The sequence below is a fragment of the Aspergillus karnatakaensis genome (assembly GCF_047715665.1).
Source record: "Aspergillus karnatakaensis strain CBS 102800 unplaced genomic scaffold BJY04scaffold_15, whole genome shotgun sequence".
NCBI lineage: Eukaryota > Fungi > Ascomycota > Eurotiomycetes > Eurotiales > Aspergillaceae > Aspergillus > Aspergillus karnatakaensis.
Genome location: NW_027395727.1, coordinates 339959 through 362911, shown reverse-complemented (window position 1 = coordinate 362911; position 22953 = coordinate 339959). Strand labels below are relative to the sequence as shown.

Below are 22953 nucleotides of genomic sequence, written 5' to 3'. Positions count from 1 at the left end.
TAGCTAGAGGCCAGGGCATGTATCTTGAGGGAGCATTTTCCTTATCGTCATCTGGCTTTGTACAGATCATAAACATCTCTAGGCGAAGCCATCTCAGAGCCCTACTTAATTGGTATACTCGGTACGGGCTACTTGACCATCAGTTTGCAATCATCGCCGGTCTAAGCCTGTATGATAAGACTGGCGCGAAGCCGACCTAGTCCAAAAGTACAGATGATGCTATAGCAAAGAGAGAAAGAGGTGTACAGAAAGCAAAAGACATGATAGTGGTTCATAAGTGTACACAAAGCGTAAGTCTAAACAGCACCTGGCCCAGGACCCTTGTGGTTTGACTGGTCCAACAGAAGACGAGGCTTGATATAGTCCTCATCCAACTGTCGAAACCAAGCCACATGATCGCCCGAAGGGCCACCCGAGAACAGGTCTCGGATCGTCTCTCGTGCACTTCTCCCTGTTTCGCGCCGTGAGGGAGACAAGCTCTCCTGCGGGGTCTGCGATTGTGGCAGATTTTGGGGAGGCTGTGATGGTGATCGTCGCATCCGCGTCGGAGCTGCTGGGGGCAGGTCATCATCCGAGTGCATGTCGTCTAAGTCAAGTTCAAACGCATCTGGGTGGTCATGATCCACTGCACGACGCTTGCCGGCGGACTTTAGACCAAACTCATCTTCACTACCATCGTCACTGCCACTACGGCTTCCTGGACGATTCCCGAGCAGCGTAGCAGTGGATGAGCGGTCTCGCGCGGCCTGGGTATCTTTAGGACCGAAGGCGTCCGAATACATTCTGGAGTGTCCTTGTGTTGGGCGCGACGATGAAGGCGGGCTAGGGCGGCGATTGTTGCCACTCGAGTAGCTGTCATTTCTATCAATGTCCCTCCGCTGCACTCCGTCAAGCGGAATGTTGTCTGTACGCCGAGGCGTGTATCCCAGACCAGTGTCGGAGCGCTTATAATAAGTGCCACCGTTGGAGACCTCAATGTCAAACTCGTCATCTGACTCGAGTTCTTCAACCACACCAGTCCGGATCCCTAAAATTTCTAACATCCGAGCGGTTGTACCCCCAAAAATGATAACAGTGATCACTACCACAACCAGGACAGTTGCACGTAAGGCCGGTCCATTTACTCCATCAAGACCCGCTGCCAGCGCTACTCCGACAGCACCACGCAGACCAGCCCAGAAGAGCATTGCTTGGTACGCAAACGGTAGCTCATCAGCCACTTCCACCCCTCGACGGCGTGCCCTGTACCGGATGAACCAATTGATCGCTTTCGACAATGGGAACACCGCAAGGTATCGAGCAAGACAAATTCCGACGACAGCGACTAGGATAAAGAGTGGTTTAAACTGCACATCCCTCTGGACGAGTAGATCAAGCCCAAGGTAGATGAAGATGAAATTCTCCGACAATTGAGCCATAACCTGGAAGAGGTACTTGGTAGTCAACTGCGTGCGGCGGGACATATTGTAATAAGCGTAATGTTTGAGCGTGATGCCGCAGAACAATAGTGACACGATTCCTATAATAATCAGTCTCGTGATAGCTTTCGAAAACACTATTGTACTTACCTGACAACATGACGCCATTCGAGAAGAAGTAGCTGGCGTAAGCAATGAGAACAATCAAGCAGCTCTCGATCTTGGGCTGACGGCGGACATGGGTATATTTTAGCCCCAGGGCTGTCAGGATCCCAACAATCACGCCTACCAGCATACTGCCGAAGAAGACCAACAAGAACAGTCCAATAGCCTCAAAGAGATTGAGAATTGATAGAGATCCAGCGTCGGTTTTCGCGTACTTCTGCGCAGTCTCGAACAGGACAATCGCAATAGCATCATTCAGGATCGACTCGCCAAAGATCACGGTGTAAAGCTTAGGCTCCACTTTGTAGAGATTGAAGATGGCCAAAATTGTCACAGGGTCCGTAGCAGAAAGTGTAGCTCCAACTGAAATGGCCTCGACGAAGCTGATACTGAATCCATCCAGAGGTATTCTTGTCCAAGCAAACAAGACCAACCCAAGAACGAGGGCCGAGATGAAAGTCCCCGCAAACGCAAAGGTGAGGATCGTACCGATGTTCCGGAAGAAATTCGCTTGGTGCAGTTCGTAGCCCGACGCTAGGATAATCGGGGGAAGGAGGAGATTGAAGAAGAACTGGTAGTCAAAGGCGACGAAGTTCGTTATGGGCGAGTCGGTCAGTCGTATGATCAATCCGACGAACATGCCTACATCACTCATGAGCTTCCGCCATTCCCATAAATATTTGTATCGCAAAGCGGCGTACCTCCAAAGATAGACAGAACTGTCTCGTGGACTGCCTCTATCTTTCGTTGTTGAAGAATGTAACTCGTGAATAGCGCCAGCATCAGCAACGTGATCATGATAAATAGCGCCCAGGAGCTGAAAAACTCCTTGGTGCCTGCCTCCGGCGACTCTCCTGCAATCCCATATGTTAGAACTGACTGGGGTCGAGAATGCGATGCGGAAGGGACTCGAGACGCGTACCATCGTCCGGATCGGTATCATAATCTGCAGCTCTTCCTATTATCACAGCGTTGATTAGCGACTGGCATAATAAAGGTAGTATGGTGTAGCATCCTGGCAAGGCGCGCGATAAGGGCAAACTCATACGGAGAAGCGAATGGAGGGCGTCGCCCATCACTTGGCCAGCCATTTTGTTGAAGTCGTTGTAACCACCACGGCGGACGACACCTAGCGGTTAACTCCAGTGGCGATTTTCTCACGCCAATACGATGCGCACATAATAATCCACAGGCACGAAATGTGGAAAAGAAAAAGCTCTTGCGACAGAGAATCAAGGGTGAGGTTGAGCTGGGGGAGTTGGGCGAGACTGGACAAGTTTCAACGTTCCTTGGTGATTCGGAGATTCCCGCCTCACAGCTGTCTTCAAAAGCCAAGACCCGCGCAAGGCTGCAGTGATCGTCGCCATGTACGGAGTCTCTAGATAGGTACACCCTGAATTTCCCTTTGATTCTTGATTCAATTATCTACCTGCCTATTTAAGTCTTCAGTTCGAATACAGGTGGTCAGATGTCTCTATACCACATGGCTGGTGCTCAATGCTGCCCCTCGAATGATCTCTCCCGGTGATCAACTATATATCTATCATATTAGAGCTTAGGTATCTGACTCTATCCGGTCTACCTTCGCTTTGGAGTACCCTCTGAAAGCCGACTCGTCAGCCAAGCTGCGAGAAGAGCAGCGCAGCCACCGAAACGCAGAACCCATCCAACACTATCATCATACGGCTCCCCTCGTGGCTTTTGGAAGACCTTGAAGATAGCACTGCAAACCAAACTCGACAGGACCTGTGGCGCTGAAATGGCTACATTGTGGAGCCCCAGAACAATTCCCGCCTGAGCTAGATTCTCATCCTCTTCTACTGCTGCAGGAGACCTAGAAGAGCCAATCTCAAGATCATCATCACTAGCATCGGGATCGAACTCATTAACCCTTGGTGGTAGGTTCGACTCATTGTATGTCGCCAGTTCAGACCGGCGGCGTCGGGCTCGGCGCTCTTCCTCAAGTGTCGCCACTTCCGCGGATATCAGAGCAAACGGTGCCCAAAGTGTCACTGCCCAAGAGATGCCGACGAGGGCAATCACAACCGTTGCTGCATTGACAGACGAGATGAAGAATGTGCTGAAAGTACATAGAGCGAACAGTATTTGCGATAAAACCCAGGCGCGGCGCAATGTGAAACCAGGAATCTGCAATTTTGACAACCATGTCCTAGATTTTGCAGGATCCCGTGCTTTATCGCCTAAGATTTGTGGATGAAGCTCTGCAACAAACCCTTCTTGGATATCCGAGCTTGACAGCCTTTCGACACGTAAGAAACGTTCCTCTTCAGAAGGATCGTTGGTGAGGTCTGATTCGTCAGAAACAACAGGTTTGTACGTCGGAACAACGAACAATGGAAGAGTAATGTTAGCGACAAATGATATTATTGCATATATCAGAAGGGCGAGGGTTCCGATTCGTGTGGCATGATCCCATGCCTTGTCGACGTCGCTGTCCGAAAGATCGGGATGATCATCAAAAATAGGGTTAACGTATAGCTGGCCGATGTATGTCGTGGCATAGTACAGAAACGGAAACCAGCCAATCCATGCAGCTATTTGCACTTCGCACACCTTAGCAGCTTGGGGCGGGAGGTGCTTAATTGACTTGAAGACCCGTCGGAAGAAACCAACAATGCCCATTTTCTCTGACGATGGCGGACCATCGAGTCGGGGATCACGTTCTTTGATATAAGAACAGCTGATCAAAAGAGTCACAGCAAGCGACATAGAGGCTAAAGCACACAGAATCTGGAAGCGTGTATGTCCGAGAAAGGGAAATATCTTGGGTAGGTCGATATACCCGAAAATATATCCAACAATGTTCCCGACACCAGTCATTCGGCTGGCCCAGGCATTTGCAGCTTCCTGCTGATGAGCTGGAGCATTGTCGACGATGAAGCACCGAATCCCCGCTTGCACTGAGCGATGCGTTAGGTCCAGGGAACTTGAACGCAATGAGGAATACTCACCAGTATTTATGGCAAAATCCAAACACCACATGATAATGGTAGCGACAACAATAGTCGTAACCTTAGCTCCCTCCGACTTCGAGTCGCCGCCAAATAGCTTGAATACCCCTCCGATTGCCTCGGCTACCCAAGCGAGTGCGAATAGAGTCAGTATCGTGAATGCTCCTCCAACTATCATGAACGGCTTTCTTTTGCCCCATGATATTCTGCAGTTATCACTGCGAATACCAATATACGGCTGAACCAGAGTTCCAGTTATTGGGCCTGCAATCCAGACAAAGGCAAGCAGGGCCTTACTCATCCCTAGGGAGAGAAGGAAGGGCTGTAAGTTGTGAGCCAGGTCAGCATCCATTCGCCCTAAAATTACCCCGGTTGATTATCCAACATACCGATCCGCTCGATAGCTCAACTGACCACACGACTTGGAGTCTGAAAAAGCTGGTCAGCTTCCATAGAATGTGCACACGCTGGAGATGACCTCGAAATGTGCTACTCACCCACCGATGCTAAGAGTCAGTAGGAGTAGGTACCAGCTGCTCTTGGTCCCGGAAGCTTCACGAGCATTCTCACTTCTATTAACCCTTGATGAGCCATTCACAAACCTCACCGAGTCCACATCAGCATCGTCAGAAGTCTGTGGTCCCACCAAAGGGGAAGTCTCGTCCGCCGGTTGCTCGTTTCTCGCCATGCTAGCTTGAGCGACCTATAGATCGATTGACTCCCAGATAAAATGTACCAGATTGGGGGCCTGAATAGATCCTACAGCTATTTACCAGACGACCCCGGTCGCGAGTTACCAAGCTACCTCATCTGACGGGGAATGTTTGTAGATGAGTGGGTCAGAGCTATCTTGGACGACTGAATACACCACGAGCTGGAAGAAGCAGGCCGAAACAAGGAGATGTAGCCGAGAGAGCAATATCAGGCTTTCACGTCGAGGTTAGCTCAGTAAATATGTAAGTGCGCAAACATCGTAGTCAATTGTCCATGTGAGTAGGTAGGTATGCTGCAGTGGTTAGTGATGCTGTCTTCTGACTGACGGGAAACGTCATACACGTGACTAGGTAGGTTGTCGGGTGCCTTGCGCGCAAAGCCACGCCAGAGCATACTACCTACCAGGCAACCTACAGCATCATGAGGCCAGCGATGCCCACAGAAAGTGAGTTTTGAGGTATACATAAATTGTCTATTGACTTGATATTTGACTATGTACGTAGATCAAAGCCATCCATCCCACCCTTCACACATGAAAACATCGTAACTCGGAAAGTCTATAGCTCGAAAACAAAAAGCAGTTTTGACTCAGAAGCCCCAGGCTCCTCTGACCTGCTCTCGAAATGTCCATCGACACCTCTTATGGTTCTCAGAAACTGAATACTCGCTCAAAAGCCTGCATCGTGGTATATCCCCCTTTCTCCCCGTTGCGTACCATACCCAATGATATCACTCCCAAGATTTCTGGGCCCCTTAATGAATAAGAGGAAAGGAAAAGTGGACAAATGAAAATGACAAGGGAAGAAACAAAAACACTGAAAAAAGTACAGGTATGGCAAAGACCACTGAACCCCTATGGAGCACAACCCAGCAGACTGCAGATGAGAGCACACGATCTGCATGGGGTTGAATAAGGCGGTCTGACACGCTGACATTCAAGTGAGACCGAAAACAAAGCACAAGGGCGGCTGGGCTGAGGGTGGTCTGCTAGGAACCTAGCACACCTAGAAAATATGTAGCCCCAGGAAAAGCCGAAACACATTAAGTACCATATACTGTAATCAAAACCCATATTAAAAATCTTTCAAAGACAGAAGCTGCAATATCGCTACTGCATCAAAGCTGCTGTTGCAGAAGTTGAGGTGCAATCATGTGAGGCGCCATCATTGTACCCATCGTGGATTGCAGGGCGATAGAAGATGGCATCGACGTCATTCCAGAAACACCAGAGACAGCATGCTGAACTGGCTCGGATGGCGATCCTTCGTCATCATCGTGGGAAAGAGATTCGTTGTCATCGTTTTCCAGATCGTCTTCGTGGACTAGAGGCTGATGGCCGTCTTGTTGAGCTTCATGAATACGTCGGTGTCTATAATGCTTTAGAAAAGGAACCGTCAATCAAAGTAATGATGACTCACTGTGCCAGGTTATCAGACCGGGAAAAGGCCTTGTTGCAATACGGGCAAGGGTATGGTCGTTCTTGGGTATGAGTCCTCACATGTCTAAGAAGCTAAATGTCAGTGGGCGGCTAGAGAAATTGTGAGGGAGCATCCCGCATATTCTTTGAGGGAATTCCACCAATCAGGGTACTATGTTGAATGGTGGACTGCGACGTACCGTTTCAGGTGCTCCAACCTCTTGAAAAGTCGCCCGCACGAAGGAATCGGGCATGAATGTGATTTTTGTGGATAAGGACCGAGCTCCATCATAGTTGCACTTCGGGCACGGCGGACGGGTCCAGCTGCAAAGCGGTCGCTTTTTGTTCCGGCGTTGTGATGGACAGGAGTTTCCATTGTTCCACTTGTAGGGATAGCAGACAGATCATCCGGCGCTTGAACAAGCGGAATGGAGTTTTGCTCGCGATTCTCATCGACACTAGAGAGAGGGGTGCCATTGCGCGACATTTCCTGCAGCAGGTTTTTCTGAGGAAGGGCTGCTGCATGGTATCCTCCGTTCATGGAACGCTGCAAAGACTCATGACGTGTATCATCCAACTCGCCTGGAGCGACCGAGCTGGACACAGAGCGTCGCAGGTCACTAGGTCTATGGGCGGGATATGGGACCGACTGCGAGCTCGCAACAGGGGCAGGAGAATGTGTGCCAGACATGACGGGGTTAGCAGCGCCTGGTGGGATGGAGGAGCGGCGGCGACGCTGCTTGTAAGTAGGAGACCCTTCTAGGACCGAGTACACATTCTGATGGAAAGTTCTGGCTGTCGTGGGAAAATGCGCACTTGCGATGTTTGAAGGTGGAATTTGCATCATTGGGTTGAAAGCAGTGCCGGCTGACATCTCGGGAATCACAGTGTAAAGACCCGTATCTTCATTGGCGATGTAGGCAGGCTCAGCACCCATGTGAGCGCCGTGCTGTGGAGGCGTTACAGGCTCGTAGGAAATACCCCGGTTGCTGAAGTCCTCCCCGTAGTGGGAGGAGACAAAGGACGGGGCCGGTGAATATTCGACGAATGATGGCATTGAGGAGTGACGCTGGTGGAGACGGGCAATAGGCATGCCATTGCGGTCGTACTGAATGGTACCATAGTCCGCTTCGCGTTTAATAATGTTCTGAGCCAGAGTATTGGGCATCGCAATCGAGGTGTACATCTGGGGATTGGCCGATTCGTCCGTGAGAAGGGGCATCGACGGGGGAGCCATCTGGGGAGCCATCTGAGGAGGAGGCATTGCGTCAACGGTCCGAACGACTGGGGATGCGGATTGGCCATATGTCGTACTTGCGTGGGCAGCAAAAGAAGATGAATTTGCTTGTTGTGCCTTTGTGAGTTGTTCATACAACGACTGGGACGAATCAAACTCAAAGGATAAAGCAGGTTCGCTGACTGCGACAGTGGTGGCTTCCTGGCCCATCTTCTCCCGCTTCAGGTCGCGCTCCAGTGCATCGAGGAACAGTCTATCGTGAGGTACGCTATACCAGTAGAAGACTTTCTGCTTTTTCTGGGTTCTGATGCAGTTGTTCTTGTAGAGGAAATCAAGAAATGCGCTCTTGGGTTCTTCAAGGGTAGCATCGGTGCCGGCCTTCAGATTTCGCAAATCGGAAAAGATTCCTTCCTCAAACTTCTTCGAGTTCTTCACTGGGCGGCCGAAAGCCTGGAATCTGAATGCGAGGCAACGAACGATGTCAGTTCCCGAAATATGAAAAAGGTTGCTCCTATGAATACGTTAGCTAAGCAATCCACCGTGGTTGGAGAAAGTCCATCATTTTGTACTCACCAGAGGACACAAGATATATAATCGCCAGTCGGCAGAAGAAAGCGCCGAATCAGCTGTTCTTGCTGCCAATCTACCGGTGCCGACAGGAGGAAGTATTTCACTATTTGGGAGTTAGCCTAGCACTGTGGAGGCAGAGAATGCCCTCTTACAATTGTCAACCTGTTGAAGTTGGACTTGTGCATCGTGGGGCAGGCTTTGCTGCGCTTCATTTGATAGCATGAACGTTTCAGGCTTCTGAGGAGGTGCCATCGAGGCACCGTGTTGGGGGTACATATCCGCGACCTGTGAACTCTGGGATGAGTAAAAGCAGGAAAAGATGGCACAAATTCCGGTTATCACTAGGCGATAGCCTATACCAAATCGCCGCAACGAGGGCTGGCTGGGCTTGAGTACGTACCGTCAAGGCGCTCGGTCGTGAGGGCGGCAAGGAGGTACACAAACACCCTCTGAGATGGGGTTGAGAGATTGGAGTAGATCTTGATTAAGGCAAAACAAAAGGCGTTTTATATGACGATAAGATGATGTTGTATAAAATGCAGCGATCGGTGGTGGAAGATGAGGCTATATTGAAACACAATCGAGGAACCAGCCTCCTGGAAAGTCTTCAGAGACTTGACGTTAAGAAGCCGTTGTCAAAGAGGTTTAGACAAAAAGGATAGTGAAAGGAGGAGAGAGAATGAACTGGGCCAGCCCGTTTCGGATTCTCTTTGAAATCTCGCACGGCGAAATCGAAATGAAACGAGGGAGAGGAGGGTAAAGAGAAACAAGTCGCGATGGGGGGGGAGGGGAAGAAGAAGAGAGGGAGTGAGGTCGGGCCGGGCGAAGGAAGACTTGCTTTTTCAGAGTAGTGGTGTTCGAGAGGAAGAGAGAGAAAAAGAGAGGAGAGAGAAGGTCGGGTTGGAGGCCAGCGGAAAGAGGAATGGTAATAATAAGCGTTGTTATTATTCCCTGAGGAGCAGTGCTAATAATAATTGGAATAATGCTGTCAGAGCAAGAATAGTCTAAAAGAGAAATAATAATAAATAATGAATAATAATTCTGATAATAACCTGAACCAGCCAGTACGGATGATTACTGAGGGGTCCGAACCAGAGAAGGAATCCAGGGAGAAGCCGGGCTTCTCTTTCTTCAGAGTTCAATCAGTCTTTCGCTGTCCCCTTCTTTTTTTGTCTTTCTTGACTGTGACTGGTCCGATCACCAAGCCATGTAAGTGTTGGGCTACTAAAGGCGCACAGCGAAAAAAAGAGGTTATCTTCGTGGTTAGACTGGCAGGTCCTGAGCAAGGAAAGCGGAGACCAGCGCTAGGGACCGGCTCTCCATAAAGGAAAAAAAATACGTGGGTCGTGACACACTCCTTACCAGGGCCTTCCACTCAGCGCTCAGAGTTGACCAGGAAATTGGAATTATCGGTAAGTTACCATGGTATCTGGACTGTCACAGAGACAGAGAGAGGAGTGGGGTGTTCAACAACCTGAAGTCATTTTGATTTGCAGCACATCGAGCCACGATCTAAGGGCAAATATAGCAGTGATTGACTCCCGGATTCGCCTCCTTGTTGGGTTAGACTGTCTACAGCACTGGGGTAGCTTGATGGATGATGACAACTTTCGTAAGTCTCGACCAGGGTGCAAGGGGCGATTTCGACAGACATATCCCAGGTGTTAATGAGATTCCTCATTCAAAGAGAGTGATAGACAGAGAATAGCCATTCAGCGCAGCGTACAGCATCTGAGCTCAAGATCAATCTCGTCGTTGAGTGTTATGGCACCAGGCACATACTCCAGAGTACTAAGTGGTGTGTTATGAGTTGTGACAATCATCTTGACCGTTAGAGCCCTGTGGTGGACCCAACCAGTAGTGCATTAACTCCTTCAAGAATGTTCCTCAGGAGGACTCCAGTTAAGCTCTCCTCTGTACCAAGGTACGAGGGAGGACTTCCATGCTCTTCTGCATACTGAACTGGCACTGCAGTGTTTTATCACTTGATCTATCTCAATGTAATCTATTTACATCCTGCCAGACGCAACAGGGTACCTACATACTCCAGGTACAAGATACTCAGGGGCGACTCAAGAAATCCCAGCGGCTACGTCCCTCGAATGACCAGTCGATTTCCCTCCTGTGTCCTGCGAAGTCAAGTCATGTCATCCAGAAGGATGCCGAGGGATGCGAGTCAGGACAAGGCAAGCTCAGTGGGTGGACCAAACAATGCCAAGGCTGCAAGACCAGCATCAAACCGGCCAGAAACAATTGTGAAATATTCTGCCCCTTGTTTCAGAACACAGCTGAGCGCTTACCCTTCGTCCAATGAGCGTCCATCCTGTTCTTCCTAGCGGGTGTTGCGGTCATCTGCTCTCCCGGCCATTCGATAATCCTCCGATCCGTGATGCTGGCGGCCACTGGGCTAGACATCACTCTCTTACTCTATTCGGAATGAGCACAGTCTTCCCGCCGTCAAGCGTAGTCTTGCGCGCGCATATCCTGGTTTATCGGGATTTCGTTTTGTTTACTGTACTTCAAGCTTCGAATGAAGGAGTATGTACGGCGAATATCCGTATTATCTTCTAAAAGCTGCTGCACAAACGGTTGCCTGCTCGGCGCTAGGTTAGGTATGGACCTTTCACAGGCGGTTGTGTTCAAAAGTGTAGTCTTGGGGGTAGAACTCGGAAGATTCCCCAGTGAATTTTCGCTCTGGCGTCAATCTGACTCGAGCTCTGTGCTCATGCTCAAGAAGACTAAAAATAGAGTCGTCGTACATTACCATGGTGCTGTTGTGCTCCCGCCGAGTTAATAGCACGCAATTAAAGAGCTCTATCTTCAGAGATTCTGTTACACATCTCAGATCGAAGTAGCATCGCTCGACGCTAACTGCGGGTCTGCGAGGCACTGAACACCAGCTGGGTCTTCGTTTCACGTTTGGACCCTTCAAGGTGATCTGGATCATGTCAAAGTTCTTCGTCCAGAGTCCCAGACCACATCAACGGAAGTGTTCTGAACTCCCAGCAACTTCACACGATTGCTATGCAATGGGGGCGGCTGGCTCATCACCTAATCTTACCGGTTGAATGTACAATCGCAATAGCGGGCCTAAACAGTTTACGACCTGTAAGGGTGGTCTACTCTAGTCTTCTCGTAGATTGTTGAAACTTGAAAGAGGGACTCATGGATCCAATATGCAGGGCACCCGAGCATTACAAGTTGACATTCGAGCAGTTCAAAGCATCCCCAGCAGAATACCTCCAAAGAGTCCCTCACCGTGCACGTTGAGGTTTGACCGGATTGCCATTCATTCATCACTACTACATAACTACCGAACACAACCACAAGGATACAAGATGCGCTTCGGAGCTGTACATAGTACGTAGTACGTACGAGAAGTTTACTCCTTTCCTTGACCTTGAGCCCATCACGGACCTACAGGATCACCATTGGCTCGGGCACTCTTCGGAGGAGCCCTAGGTGGACTCACTAACGGCCCCGTTCCACGTTAGTACACCTGGCCTGGACACCATGCTTGCCTCCTCGAGCCCTGAAGAGGTTCTAGAATAAAGTAGAAGCCGAGATCAGCAAACTGTGTCTTTAGGGGAGGAATAGTAAGAAGAATTCGGGATTGAGACACGAGAGCGGAACTTGACGGTCAAGCAGCGCAGAGCCCTGAGATTCGAGAAGTCAAGAGGGCCCAGGTGGATGGCCCGGATTTCCCTGGACTCTGGCATCAATTCTCCGATGGCCATGTGGGCAGAACCAGCGATTAAGAGTTGGTATTTTTGGATCTCCGAACTGTCCACTCCACACCTGAATCGTTCACTCTTCACGGCTATCATCGCGCAACAAGAATTCTAGCTAGCTCCGGAGCTACTACTGCCTCGGGTTTAATTGTGCTGTTGTTGTAGTTGTACCCCTATTATCATCACTGCATCAGTAGTCAAGAATACGCATCGGTCCAAGAACTGAGGTTGCCATGGATGCATCGAGTCCTCCACGAGGAAAACGCAGCCGAGCACATCCACTGCATGCCTCGAGCCCTCGACAATTCTTTCCTCGAATGTGGAGAGTTGAGAATGGCGCGAGTCCGAGTCCGAGAGCCGAAACCTCCGTGAAAGTTTAAATGCTCGAAACAATTGGCTGTGCAGAAGAGGTTTGATCGCCGATGCTGAAACCGTCTAGAACAACCCAGCGAGGTTCTCTGGGCCCTCCACTTTATTAATCGTATTATTCTCTCTTCTTTCGCCCTCTGCGGGTTTGGGCTTTCTCGTTACCCAGCCTCTTGATTTTTGACACTGGATGAAAGATATTGACAACAGAGTCATATCGCATGTGCTGTCCGGTCTGCCCCAAAAAAAGGGGGGGAGGCAGCTGCGTCCCCAGCTGGCTAGTGGATACGGGCGTGGTCGACAGTTGACTACTTCTGCACCCTGCCTACCACCCGTGCGTGCATGAGAACGTGCGGGGAAGCATCCAAGATCAAAGTAATGCAAGCGACACTGCAAGGAACCGGGCTTACATTTACAGTAATACTACGGAATTTCGCGACGACCGACTTGTCCTTTGTGGACAGACTTTTGTCATCTAGGGAGCCAACGCTGATCGTCCTTCAGGATTCGAGATGCCTCGGAAATAAGTTGAAGTTTCCACCACAACAACTTCGCTCAGACGATCCGCCCTAGCACTTTGTATGCACGATCCTGGTCTGCTCTACCAGATCCATTGCTCTGTACGTGCAACCTGGGTTCAGGTACATCGTCAGTGGTTAAGACATTGCTTTCGGGCAAAAGAGTACAATCGAGATCATCGTCCAAACGTACATACATGAACCAAACTGCTGGTGAAACGCCCTACGGAGCAACTTACTACTGAAGGCCTGCAGGTGCAAGACGCCCAATGCTGTGCTTCACTCTTAGCCACCCCGAGATCCCTATTTCTACTCTACTCAGAGTATCAACCACTCGGAGACTCGATCAAACTTGCAATAAGACGAGACAAATAGCTGTTTAATTTTAGCTCTGACAGACTTGAACGAGGTGCCCAGTAGCCATCTCGTCAGTAAAGTGATTATCAGGCTATCACGCATGCTTTTGTACATTTTTGCTTTGTCCAGAAAAGCATGACCAATCCGGTTCAGCGCTCAGAGTTCTGAAAGCTGGAGATATGCAAGCACTACGGCCTTTCAATGCATTTGGGGACCATAATTCGCAAGCTGCGCAGTGCGGCCGCTTTTCAACATCCTCAGTCCTAGAATCAGTGCTGATCAACTGTCTACCCCGCCTTCAAGCCTCCATCGTCAATGTTCAAATGCCACCTGGGCATGCTTAGCGAAGTGTCAGTGAACAGAGTCAACAGACTGATGGCAATAATGGCAATGTCCATGCGCCCTCGATAGGTCGCCTGCATAATCTGAAACGAATTTACGTCACTCCATTTGTGGCTCGACTCTCGAGGCTTCGAATCGAGGGATCGCAAGGCTCCAATAATGCTTGACGGATCCGAGTAAGACGCAGGAATAGTAAGTTAGTGTCAGTGACCAGTCAGGGTTGACTTTTCGGCAGTTCAGACTCTGGACTTCCAGCATCACATCTTCCCGTCTGCCCTTGTCAATAATACGTAGGTGGGTAGCTGAAATATTTAGTGGAAAACGAGAGTAGTGTACTAAAAGTGTGGGAACTTGAAGCAAGTGCCAGACTCCAGTACAGTAGCTACCGCAGCCCGGATACTTCGGAATGTTGTTGCTTTTACATCCCCATACAATACGATAACTAGTAAGATTTGTTGCTTTGGATTCTGGAGTACGTCCATGGATTACCCTTGGGCGCTATTATCTCAGCTGTGTATGCACAGGACCAAGTACAATGGAAAAGGCCAGCGCCCTCAGCCAGGAAGCAAAGGACTGGTCTGGTCATAATTCATGACTCGCCCTGGTATTGGTTCCTAGCCCCTATCAAGACAAGGCGAGAAAATGCCAGAGTAAGGCTGCTACACGCCGCCCACAAACACGAGAGGATCCTGAGGACTTGAACAGGGAAACAGGGATGTCAAGTTAGACCGGAACTTATTTCTCAAACATTAGCGTCGTCGGGGATTTGGCCGTTTACGGAACGGTGCGCTTGAATTGGCGCTATACTAGTATGAGGCTGGGCCGCTGGGGTGGCCTCGTGGAAGAGGCTAAGGTTTCAGGCCCCGGTTTTTTCAGGTACCAAAAGCTCGGCTTGGCATCAAAGTGGGCATGCTGGCTCCGTAATCGAGCTCAATATTTCGCTTGCTTGAGAACCGGTGGGAACAAATCAACAAAGACCCCCCAATGATCTGAGATCGCTGCTCAGATTGAGCACGGCCGGTCACAGACTGAGACTTGAAACTGCCGGTGGAGAGGAGCATTGGGCTTCCCCATCTGGGAAAAGAAGAAGTGCCCTCGAGGCTTGAAAGACTCTTGCTGTTGAATCTAAGTGGGTTTGGGCCCAGGCTTTGATCGAAAGACATGTAGCTGCTAGCTGGGCAGTGCAGTTGAAATCAATTCATGCAATAGACCAATCGCCAGGAACTGCCCTCTTTGCTGATTTAGCGACGGCCTCTTGAGCCACCTCTGCCTCTAGAACCTCCCCGTCCTCGCGTCTTCCCTCGGCCTCTGCGCGATGCTTGGACTTGCGCGATGTCATGTTTACTCAGATTCAGAGTTCCACCTGCAAATTTTCCGATCGATGGGCCCCCCACTCCTCGTTCGCGTCGTCCACTGCTAGTCTGCTTTTTCGGCGCAGGTTTTTCAAGCACGATCCCGTTCTCTCTAGCCTCCCGTCGGCGCTTGTCTTCCTTCGTGACCGCCTTGGCTTTGATGCCTTTTCGCATGGACGACGGCATGTTTTTCTGGTGATATAACGAGTTCTTAGCTCCGAGTTCCTGCATTCTCAAATCCAGCGCCTTGTGTCGATTCTTCCCCGTGGGTGCGAGGTCTGACGCTGATTCTAGAAGATGGGATTCTTTAAGTAGCCGCTGGAGCGCCAAATCGTTCTTGAGATTCAGCGCCTCCCCCTCCTTCTCGTCCTCTGCAGCCTCAGGTTTCTTTGAGCGATCCGGGGTAGGGTTTAAGTCTGTCGCAAACGCCGGCGGCTTCGCGGTCTTGTAGCGTACATTGTTAGCAAGAATTATCCTTCATATGCTTTGTTTTGACTAACCATGAAAGCCTTGCGAGCTCTCTTATCCATAAGGTCGCCGGCGTTGCCTGTAGGTGCCCGGTACTCTACAACCTCAACCGGGGCATTCTCTTCATAATCTTCCTCCTCTCCATCAATGCCATCCCATTCTGACTCTGCCCCGGAATTGGAAACGTTGTCACTATCGTAGTCATCCTCGTCTGAATCAGACTCATCCTCAGCACCGCCACTCCCCGAGATTTCTAGCGGCTGGAATTGAGCTTCGAAGAATTTGCGAAAGATATCCTGGGCGTTTGACTCGGGTGCAGCTTGTGATTCATGCCTGGCATCGGTCTTCTTTTTGGACCTTGAGACTACAGACGTCTCTCTTTTCCGCTTGCCGATCATTTTTGTTATGTGTCGTGCAGTTGGTTTCTGTTGATGAGAGGGTTCAGAAGGCGGTGATTGCGTAACTTTTTTGCGCCTGGGAACGGGATTTAGTCACGTGCGATAAGATAGGCCGCTTGGAGGGGAGGGAGAAGGACCCAAAGTAACCCCTCGTCAAAGACCAATTGGATTTAGTTGCAGATACAAAGAAGCTTCTTTATCCTTTTCCAAACACCGCCTGATATAGATGAAAAGATTCGAAGCCACTATGACCCAATTCCGTCCTTGCATCGATCTCCACTCAGGGCAGGTCAAACAGATTGTTGGCGGCACGTTAAGCAATGTCGAGTCAGACCTGAAGACAAATTATGTGTCGACGCTCCCGGCAGGGCACTATGCAGGACTATATAAAAAACACAATCTTCGTGGTGGACACGTTGTGAAGCTAGGACCCGGCAACGACGATGCAGCGAAGGAGGCGTTGAGGGCGTGGCCCGGTGGATTGCAAGTTGCGGGGGGCATTACGGATGAGAATGCGCAGTATTGGATTGATCAGGGCGCTGAGAAGGTCAGTGGTTTTTAAAAAGGCGGCTATACCAAGCTCCCGTTCGGATTTCGCCAGGCATTAACCAGGTATACAGGTTATAATCACATCATTTCTCTTCCCAGAAGGCAAGTTCTCTCTTGGACGATTACAGGCCGTTCTTGCTGCGCTAGGCAACGACAAGTCGAGGCTTGTTCTTGATTTGAGCTGTCGACGGAAAGGTGATACGTGGTTTGTGGCTATGAATCGATGGCAAACAATCACTGAGATGGAGGTCAATCAAGGCGAGTGGTGGCTTATATTGCATTCCATGAATATATATATATATATGTCTAGTTACTAACTTTTTTTCAGAATCGATCTCATTACTTGAGCCATATTGTTCTGAGTTTCTGATCCATGCTGCGGACGTAGAAGGGCTGCAGCAGGGTATCGACGAGGAACTTGTATCGAAACTCTCTCAGTGGTGCTCCATCCCGGTCACATATGCTGGTGGGGCGAGAAGCCTTCAGGACCTAGAGAAGGTGCACGCTAGTAGTGGGGGCAAGGTTGATTTGACAATTGGGAGTGCTTTGGATATCTTTGGGGGCGAGGGGGTGACGTTCGAGGCGTGTATCCAGTGGAATAAAGAGCACTAATGCATACAGAAGACTGCGATGCATGCTCTTTGATATATATTCGCTCCAAAGCAATAATAGAGTATAGACTGACTGTTTTAAGGTATTTCAAGGGGAATCGAGGTACTTCTATCAAATCTAAAACATTATGTACACACATTGTGCAGAGCATGTTGCATCCATCCTTTTCAAGAACATACCAGCTGTTGTCTGAAAGAAGACGATCTTCCCACAATGCAATGCAAAGCCGCGAACACTGGATGACGAATTCCACTGTCTTCGCTTGAAGAACAACGAAAAGGGACATCATCCGTTCACCAGGCAATTTTGAACCATTGAGCCCGAGAACGATCAGCAGTGGTCCCTCAGCCCCTCGAAAAGCTCGGGATCGATCCAATCAATGACTGATAGATTCGGAATATTCCACCTTCTTTATTCCAGAGTAAAAATAAAAGATGTGACAATGAACGCAGGCGCTTAGTTCAACGATATAGCCCCCCCTCGACTAGCTCGAATGTGCAGATAAGCCTGGAAAGCACAGAAAACGAAGAACCCCTGTAGCGTACGTCAGCCCAGCTATCCAAGTAACAACCTTCTGAGTCTAAAACTTTGAAAAAATGGCCATCAAGGGGGATGCAGCGTACAGCATAGACAATGACAGCAGTAAAGATCGATGCAGCGACCGCTCCGCCATCCTCGGGTTCGCCTTCTGAGCCGGTGAATCCGTGGTGCTCGCTCTGTTTGCGCCGGATTGTTAGTGCATCGATACAATATAATCTCCCACCCTAAACTCAGATCCATATCCGAACGAGATGCGCTTTGGGGCTATGACCGGTTGCGCAACGGAGGGGTCGGTGTCGACGAACCTTGAATAGCGATCCGAGGACAGAAAGGATGACGATGGCGAACAGAGAGATGACCACGCTGCGGTGAGAAAGTCCAATTAGATCATGATTACCAATAGAATCGTCTTCTATGGGACTCTTACCAAGACCAGGCGTTCAATAGGGATACAACGGGCTTCATTGTGAGGTGGTTGATGATCAATAGGCCGATAGGGCAGAGGCGGTGGATGTTGGCCGCGAAGTAGTGAGAAAGAGAAACCTTGAAGAAGGCAAACAATGAAACAAGCGCCGTGATATGAGATACACGGGATAAAACTGATAAATGTGGAAAGAGAGGCAATAGAACAGTGATATTGATTGCCGCACGCCCGTTCCAGGCGTCAGCGGTTGAATGAAGCTCTGGATGCACTGATGGGACTAAACCGCATTTAGAATCCGCATCTAATCGGGCCCACGCGCCCCGAAGCTTCGGCACCTACCTAACCTACCTACCAGGGCTACATTATGGCGCGCCGGCTCGGGGATATTGATGATAGAATCAAGAAGCAAAATTCTCTTCATTGTTCTTGCTGATACTACTAAGATCATGCTGTCTTGCGCCGTTGATGCTCCCTTCATATGTCCAAAGCGCTCTGTCATAAAGATATATGTGTAAGCCACATGCTTTTTTATAAATCACCACAAAATATTTCAGTATAGCCCACCAAAGACTCCGTTAAACTCCAATCCAGTCTAGGGTAGAACTTTTGTGGATAAACCCCCCCAGTCCGGTATCGTCAATCATATCGATAATTGTAATGTGAAAGAAAAACATAGCGAACACCTTCAGGTTTTCAGTAGTCCTCCTCTTCAAGGGGCTCGAGCATCTTGGACATGTAAGGACCATCGAGTGTGTATCCAAGTCGAGCATAATAACTGCGAACACCAACGCCTGAAATGACGCTGATCTTTTGGCTGCCGTGTTCCTCTCGGGCAATGCGTTCGGCCTCCTCCATCAATAGAGTTCCGAAGCCACGGTGTTGGAATTTGCGCGGATCACGTCCGTGGACCGGAACAGCAGAACCGTAAACGTGTAGTTCTCGAATTATGCTGGTTTGCTGTCCGGTGAACTCAGGGCGGAAAGTGTGTGTAGGGCTGCACTTGCGCAGACGCAAAAGACCAATGAGAATGTCCTGCTTCGGGTCTTCGTAGGCAAGGAAAGTCTCCCATCCACCATTCGCAGTGTAATCACGACGAATAAGCTCCACTTGAGATGGGCGGATTTTGTTCTTGACTTCGTTGATGCCGACTTCGCGTGTTCGGACGTCTCGGCAGGTCATGCCAAAGTCCCTCATACGGGCGAGGGCCAGTTCTCGCAGGTTGCCATTTTCCACACCCGAGGTAACCAGCGGCATCGGGATATCTCGTTGGACTCGGTAAATACGGGTCCATGGTGGCACGAGTGCGAGAATACGAGCAACAAGGTCAACAAGGGCGTTGGGGGTATAATTCTTGTAGCGGCCTGTCCTCCAGAGTTCATACAACCCAGTTCCACGAATAACGAGTGTAGGGTAGATTTTCAAGCCATCAGTTCGAAAGGCTGGGTTCTCGAAATACTCCTCAAATTGAAATAGATCACGCTCCATTCCGACATTAGGCAAATCGGGCATCATGTGGCTGACCACTTTGAAGCCCGCATCCTTCGCAAGCTTAAATGTTTCAGCAACAGCAGCAACTGTGTGGCCACGATTCGTATCCCGCGCAACGTCCTCGTACAAACTCTGAACACCGATTTCAAGCCTTGTGCAGCCATATCGGAGCATACTGCTCAAATGTGTATCCAAGCAATAATCTGGACGAGTCTCGATGGTAATTCCCACACATTTTATGTTGCTCATCTCCCCAGCCTGTACCGCTTCATCAACGTTGTCCGTTTGGTAACCGCTCAGAGCATTGTGCAGTTGAGCGATGAACGGATCTCGGTAATCCTCCGGCAAAGACATAAAAGTTCCTCCCATGATAATGTATTCCACCTTATCCACACTATGGCCGAGAGACTTGATCTGGTCCACTCTTCCTCTTGCCTGCTCGAACGGGTCATATCGTGCGCGGATTGCTCGCATTGACGTAGGCTCATAACCAGTGTAAGACTGCGTAGAATATTCGAAGTCGGAATCGGGGCCTCCAGGGCAGTAAACACAGATATTACCTGTGTAAGCGATATGTGGGCAACGGTGGGGTTTGCTCATCACGGCGACAACAGCAATACCAGAAGATGTTCCTAGGAATGGGTAAGCACAAACCCCAGTAAGTGGGAGTGGGCGGAGCATACTAATGGGTTTAGCGATCAACTTCGGCAGGATATACTTTTTGTAATGCTCAGGGACAGCCGAGATGATGGCCGTCAAAGGCGGCTGGCTAGCCAAGCTATGCTTTTTCGCTATTTGACCGCGGAGTTTGTTGAGGTTGATATCCTTCTTCGGTTGCGTAGGATCCTTTTGCGACTCATATTCCTGAATCAGAGCGTTGGCAATATCAGAGCACGCCCGCATAAAACGCTCATTTTCCGGTGGCAGCTTGAGATTCTTCTTCGTCTTGGAGGGTGGCGGGGCGGTCATTGTAACTGTTGCCATAATGGTGGGCTACCTCGCGCAGAACGCGGGGGCAGTGGACGGGGAACTGCTTCACCTATGGCTCAAATAGGACAAGATAAGAATTAAACAAGTAAAAGCCGGTGGTCTGAGCGAAGTGGCTCGAAAGTAGCTAGCATAGTCCAGTGAGGAAGAAAAATCGAGGCTGAGAGAGGCCGACCGCCCGCGATATTTCGGACCGCTTAAAGCTTTCTCCCGAACAAATGGCCAAACCCGTGTCTCAAACAGACGATTGCTGCTTGCTCTCTATCTCTACTATCTTTTCTTCCCACGCGCCTTTAGTTCAATTACAAGGCTTGCTTTGCCCGTGCCACGGTGCAAAATCTCCTCTCTCTTTGCTTTCTGTGAATTCCCCTCCTTTCCGCCTGTCAGTCCGCCATGCAAGCCTTTCGTCGTAACGCGGCCTCGGCCCTCCGAAATGCTTCTGCCAGCCAGCGTCGGGGATATTCCTCTGGTCCCTACTCTGAGACTGTCAAGAACCTTCGCATCAACGGCGATACCAAGGTGCTTTTCCAGGGATTTACCGGAAAGCAGGGAACGTACGTGGCCCCGGAATTTGCGGAATCGATTCGCGGATATGTGATACTAATTTGCGCCAATAGTTTCCACGCCGAACAAGCGATCGCCTACGGTATCTACTCCGTCCTCTTCTCATGCGCTTGGTAAATTGAAGCTCGAGCTTACACTTCCCAGGTACCAAAGTTGTCGGTGGTACCAACCCGAAGAAGGCTGGTTCTACGCACTTGGACCTCCCGGTCTTCGCGAACGTCAGCGATGCTGTGAAGGAGACTGGTGCCACTGCTTCGGCCATCTTCGTTCCGTAAGCCCCATAATTCAGATGCGATATTTGTGGGATTCCGATAATAATTGTTGAAATTCAGTCCTCCTTTGGCTGCTAAGGGTATCGAGGAGGCAATCGAGGCTGAAGTTCCCCTCGTTGTCTGGTAAGTAACTAGTATACCTAAGAGTATGACCGCCATTGACTGGGATCTGCCTTTATAGTATCACCGAGGGTATTCCTCAACATGGTATGGAATCGATTATCGCATGCACCTTTCACCTACGCAGAAGCTAATGATGTTGCAGACATGGTCCGTATTACCGATATTTTGAAGACCCAGAACAAGACTCGTCTTGTTGGGCCTAACTGCCCTGGTATCATCGCTCCCGTAAGTGCCAGAATCTAGTCACCGTTTTGTATGCCCCAAGGATCTTCTGCTAAAGATGCGGTCGTAAATATATAGGGTCAATGCAAGATCGGTATCATGCCTGGCTTCATCCACAAGCGCGGCCGCGTCGGTATCGTCTCGCGTTCCGGCACCCTCACATATGAGGCTGTGAACCAGACCACTCAGGCTGGGCTCGGTCAGTCTCTGGTCGTTGGTATCGGCGGTGACCCCTTTTCCGGTACCAACTTCATTGACTGCCTCCGTATTTTCCTTGAGGATGAGGAGACTGATGGTATTATCATGATTGGTGAGATTGGTGGTAGTGCTGAGGAGGATGCCGCCGAATTCTTCAAGGCCAACAACAAGCACAACAAGCCTGCCGTTGGCTTCATTGCTGGTATCAGTGCCCCCCCCGGTCGCCGCATGGGCCATGCCGGTGCCATTGTTAGCGGTGGCAAGGGCGGCGCTGACTCCAAGATTTCCGCCCTTGAGAGTGCTGGTGTCGTTGTTGAGCGCAGCCCGGCTGCTCTTGGCAAGTCCCTGCTTGCCGAGTTCGTGAAGAGGGACTTGGTTTAAACCCCTATTACGAGCATATTCTATTGACGTGCCATCAGGAAATTTGGTTCAGGCCGCCTTGCAGATACCTGTCCGTCGTTCGGGCGGCCATCAGAGCATCTCGGCGATGACCTTCATCTCCTGTTCTCTACTAGATTCCCGATCCTTGTTGAAGTCTTTTGGAACCCTTCTGTACTTTTTCTTTCTGTCATTGTCATTTCATATGTTTAGAGATGGTAGGAAGTAATTAGTTTCCTTTTGTAAATTTTGAAAATTTTTCTTTGCGTTCTGCGCTTTGGTCTTATATTGAGACAATAATACCTACCTAGGTAGCTTTGTCGGACTGGACGCTGACTATAGCTCAACTATATATGATTGCACTTCGGAAGAATGACAGCGGTATTTAGGCCATCCGGATATTTACTGAAAGCACCTTATATAACTCACCAGGGCTCAGTATTAGATGCTTGTAGGACAAGATGCGCCCGAGGTCCCCCCTGCATTGTCATTGTTTATGAGCATGACGCAGGTGCACCAGCAGAACGGCCTCAAGCAAGATTCTGGGCTGAGGAGTGAGGAATGACGTACA

The 22953-nt window shown here is 49.8% G+C and overlaps 8 protein-coding genes across 8 annotated transcripts; 2 read left to right on the top strand and 6 right to left on the bottom strand.

The window, feature by feature from the left end:
* Window positions 1-248: 248 nt before the first annotated feature.
* Window positions 249-2771, bottom strand: BJY04DRAFT_29929 (bifunctional K:H/Na:H antiporter NHX1). The gene is made up of 3 exons (XM_073720085.1): window positions 2285-2771; window positions 1569-2225; window positions 249-1519 (listed from the first exon to the last, which is right to left on the bottom strand). The coding sequence occupies exons 1-3, from the start codon at window positions 2379-2381 to the stop codon at window positions 297-299; spliced, it is 1977 nt and encodes a 658-aa protein (XP_073573090.1). The 5' UTR covers window positions 2382-2771; the 3' UTR covers window positions 249-296.
* Window positions 2772-2958: 187 nt separating this feature from the next.
* BJY04DRAFT_185199 (putative sucrose transporter) lies at window positions 2959-5556 on the bottom strand. Its single transcript, XM_073710732.1, has 4 exons — window positions 5053-5556; window positions 4945-4984; window positions 4556-4877; window positions 2959-4504 (listed from the first exon to the last, which is right to left on the bottom strand). Exons 1-4 carry the CDS (start codon window positions 5241-5243, stop codon window positions 3162-3164), a joined length of 1896 nt encoding a protein of 631 aa, XP_073573089.1. The 5' UTR covers window positions 5244-5556; the 3' UTR covers window positions 2959-3161.
* Window positions 5557-6385: 829 nt separating this feature from the next.
* Window positions 6386-8769, bottom strand: steA (sexual development transcription factor SteA; the record flags this gene model as incomplete). Its single annotated transcript, XM_073713729.1, has 5 exons — window positions 6386-6638; window positions 6688-6771; window positions 6887-8434; window positions 8497-8596; window positions 8646-8769. The coding sequence occupies 5 exons, from the start codon at window positions 8767-8769 to the stop codon at window positions 6386-6388; spliced, it is 2109 nt and encodes a 702-aa protein (XP_073573088.1).
* A 5582-nt stretch (window positions 8770-14351) lies between these two features.
* Window positions 14352-16050, bottom strand: BJY04DRAFT_185194 (uncharacterized protein). Its single transcript, XM_073710731.1, has 2 exons — window positions 15660-16050; window positions 14352-15603 (listed from the first exon to the last, which is right to left on the bottom strand). Exons 1-2 carry the CDS (start codon window positions 16023-16025, stop codon window positions 15049-15051), a joined length of 921 nt encoding a protein of 306 aa, XP_073573087.1. The 5' UTR covers window positions 16026-16050; the 3' UTR covers window positions 14352-15048.
* A 222-nt stretch (window positions 16051-16272) lies between these two features.
* On the top strand, window positions 16273-17186 carry BJY04DRAFT_206554 (1-(5-phosphoribosyl)-5- ((5-phosphoribosylamino)methylideneamino)imidazole-4-carboxamide isomerase HIS6; the record flags this gene model as incomplete). Its single annotated transcript, XM_073713728.1, has 3 exons — window positions 16273-16572; window positions 16646-16832; window positions 16903-17186. The coding sequence occupies 3 exons, from the start codon at window positions 16273-16275 to the stop codon at window positions 17184-17186; spliced, it is 771 nt and encodes a 256-aa protein (XP_073573086.1).
* Window positions 17187-17256: 70 nt separating this feature from the next.
* On the bottom strand, window positions 17257-18454 carry BJY04DRAFT_185191 (uncharacterized protein). The gene is made up of 4 exons (XM_073710730.1): window positions 18154-18454; window positions 18032-18089; window positions 17810-17902; window positions 17257-17720 (listed from the first exon to the last, which is right to left on the bottom strand). Exons 1-4 carry the CDS (start codon window positions 18189-18191, stop codon window positions 17643-17645), a joined length of 267 nt encoding a protein of 88 aa, XP_073573085.1. The 5' UTR covers window positions 18192-18454; the 3' UTR covers window positions 17257-17642.
* Window positions 18455-18569: 115 nt separating this feature from the next.
* Window positions 18570-20755, bottom strand: BJY04DRAFT_185187 (Elongator subunit ELP3). Its single transcript, XM_073710729.1, has 2 exons — window positions 20322-20755; window positions 18570-20270 (listed from the first exon to the last, which is right to left on the bottom strand). The coding sequence occupies exons 1-2, from the start codon at window positions 20620-20622 to the stop codon at window positions 18844-18846; spliced, it is 1728 nt and encodes a 575-aa protein (XP_073573084.1). The 5' UTR covers window positions 20623-20755; the 3' UTR covers window positions 18570-18843.
* Window positions 20756-20854: 99 nt separating this feature from the next.
* Window positions 20855-22865, top strand: BJY04DRAFT_185185 (succinate--CoA ligase (GDP-forming) subunit alpha). The gene is made up of 7 exons (XM_073710728.1): window positions 20855-21179; window positions 21243-21271; window positions 21334-21460; window positions 21522-21584; window positions 21643-21668; window positions 21727-21809; window positions 21885-22865. Exons 1-7 carry the CDS (start codon window positions 21019-21021, stop codon window positions 22383-22385), a joined length of 990 nt encoding a protein of 329 aa, XP_073573083.1. The 5' UTR covers window positions 20855-21018; the 3' UTR covers window positions 22386-22865.
* Window positions 22866-22953: the final 88 nt, after the last annotated feature.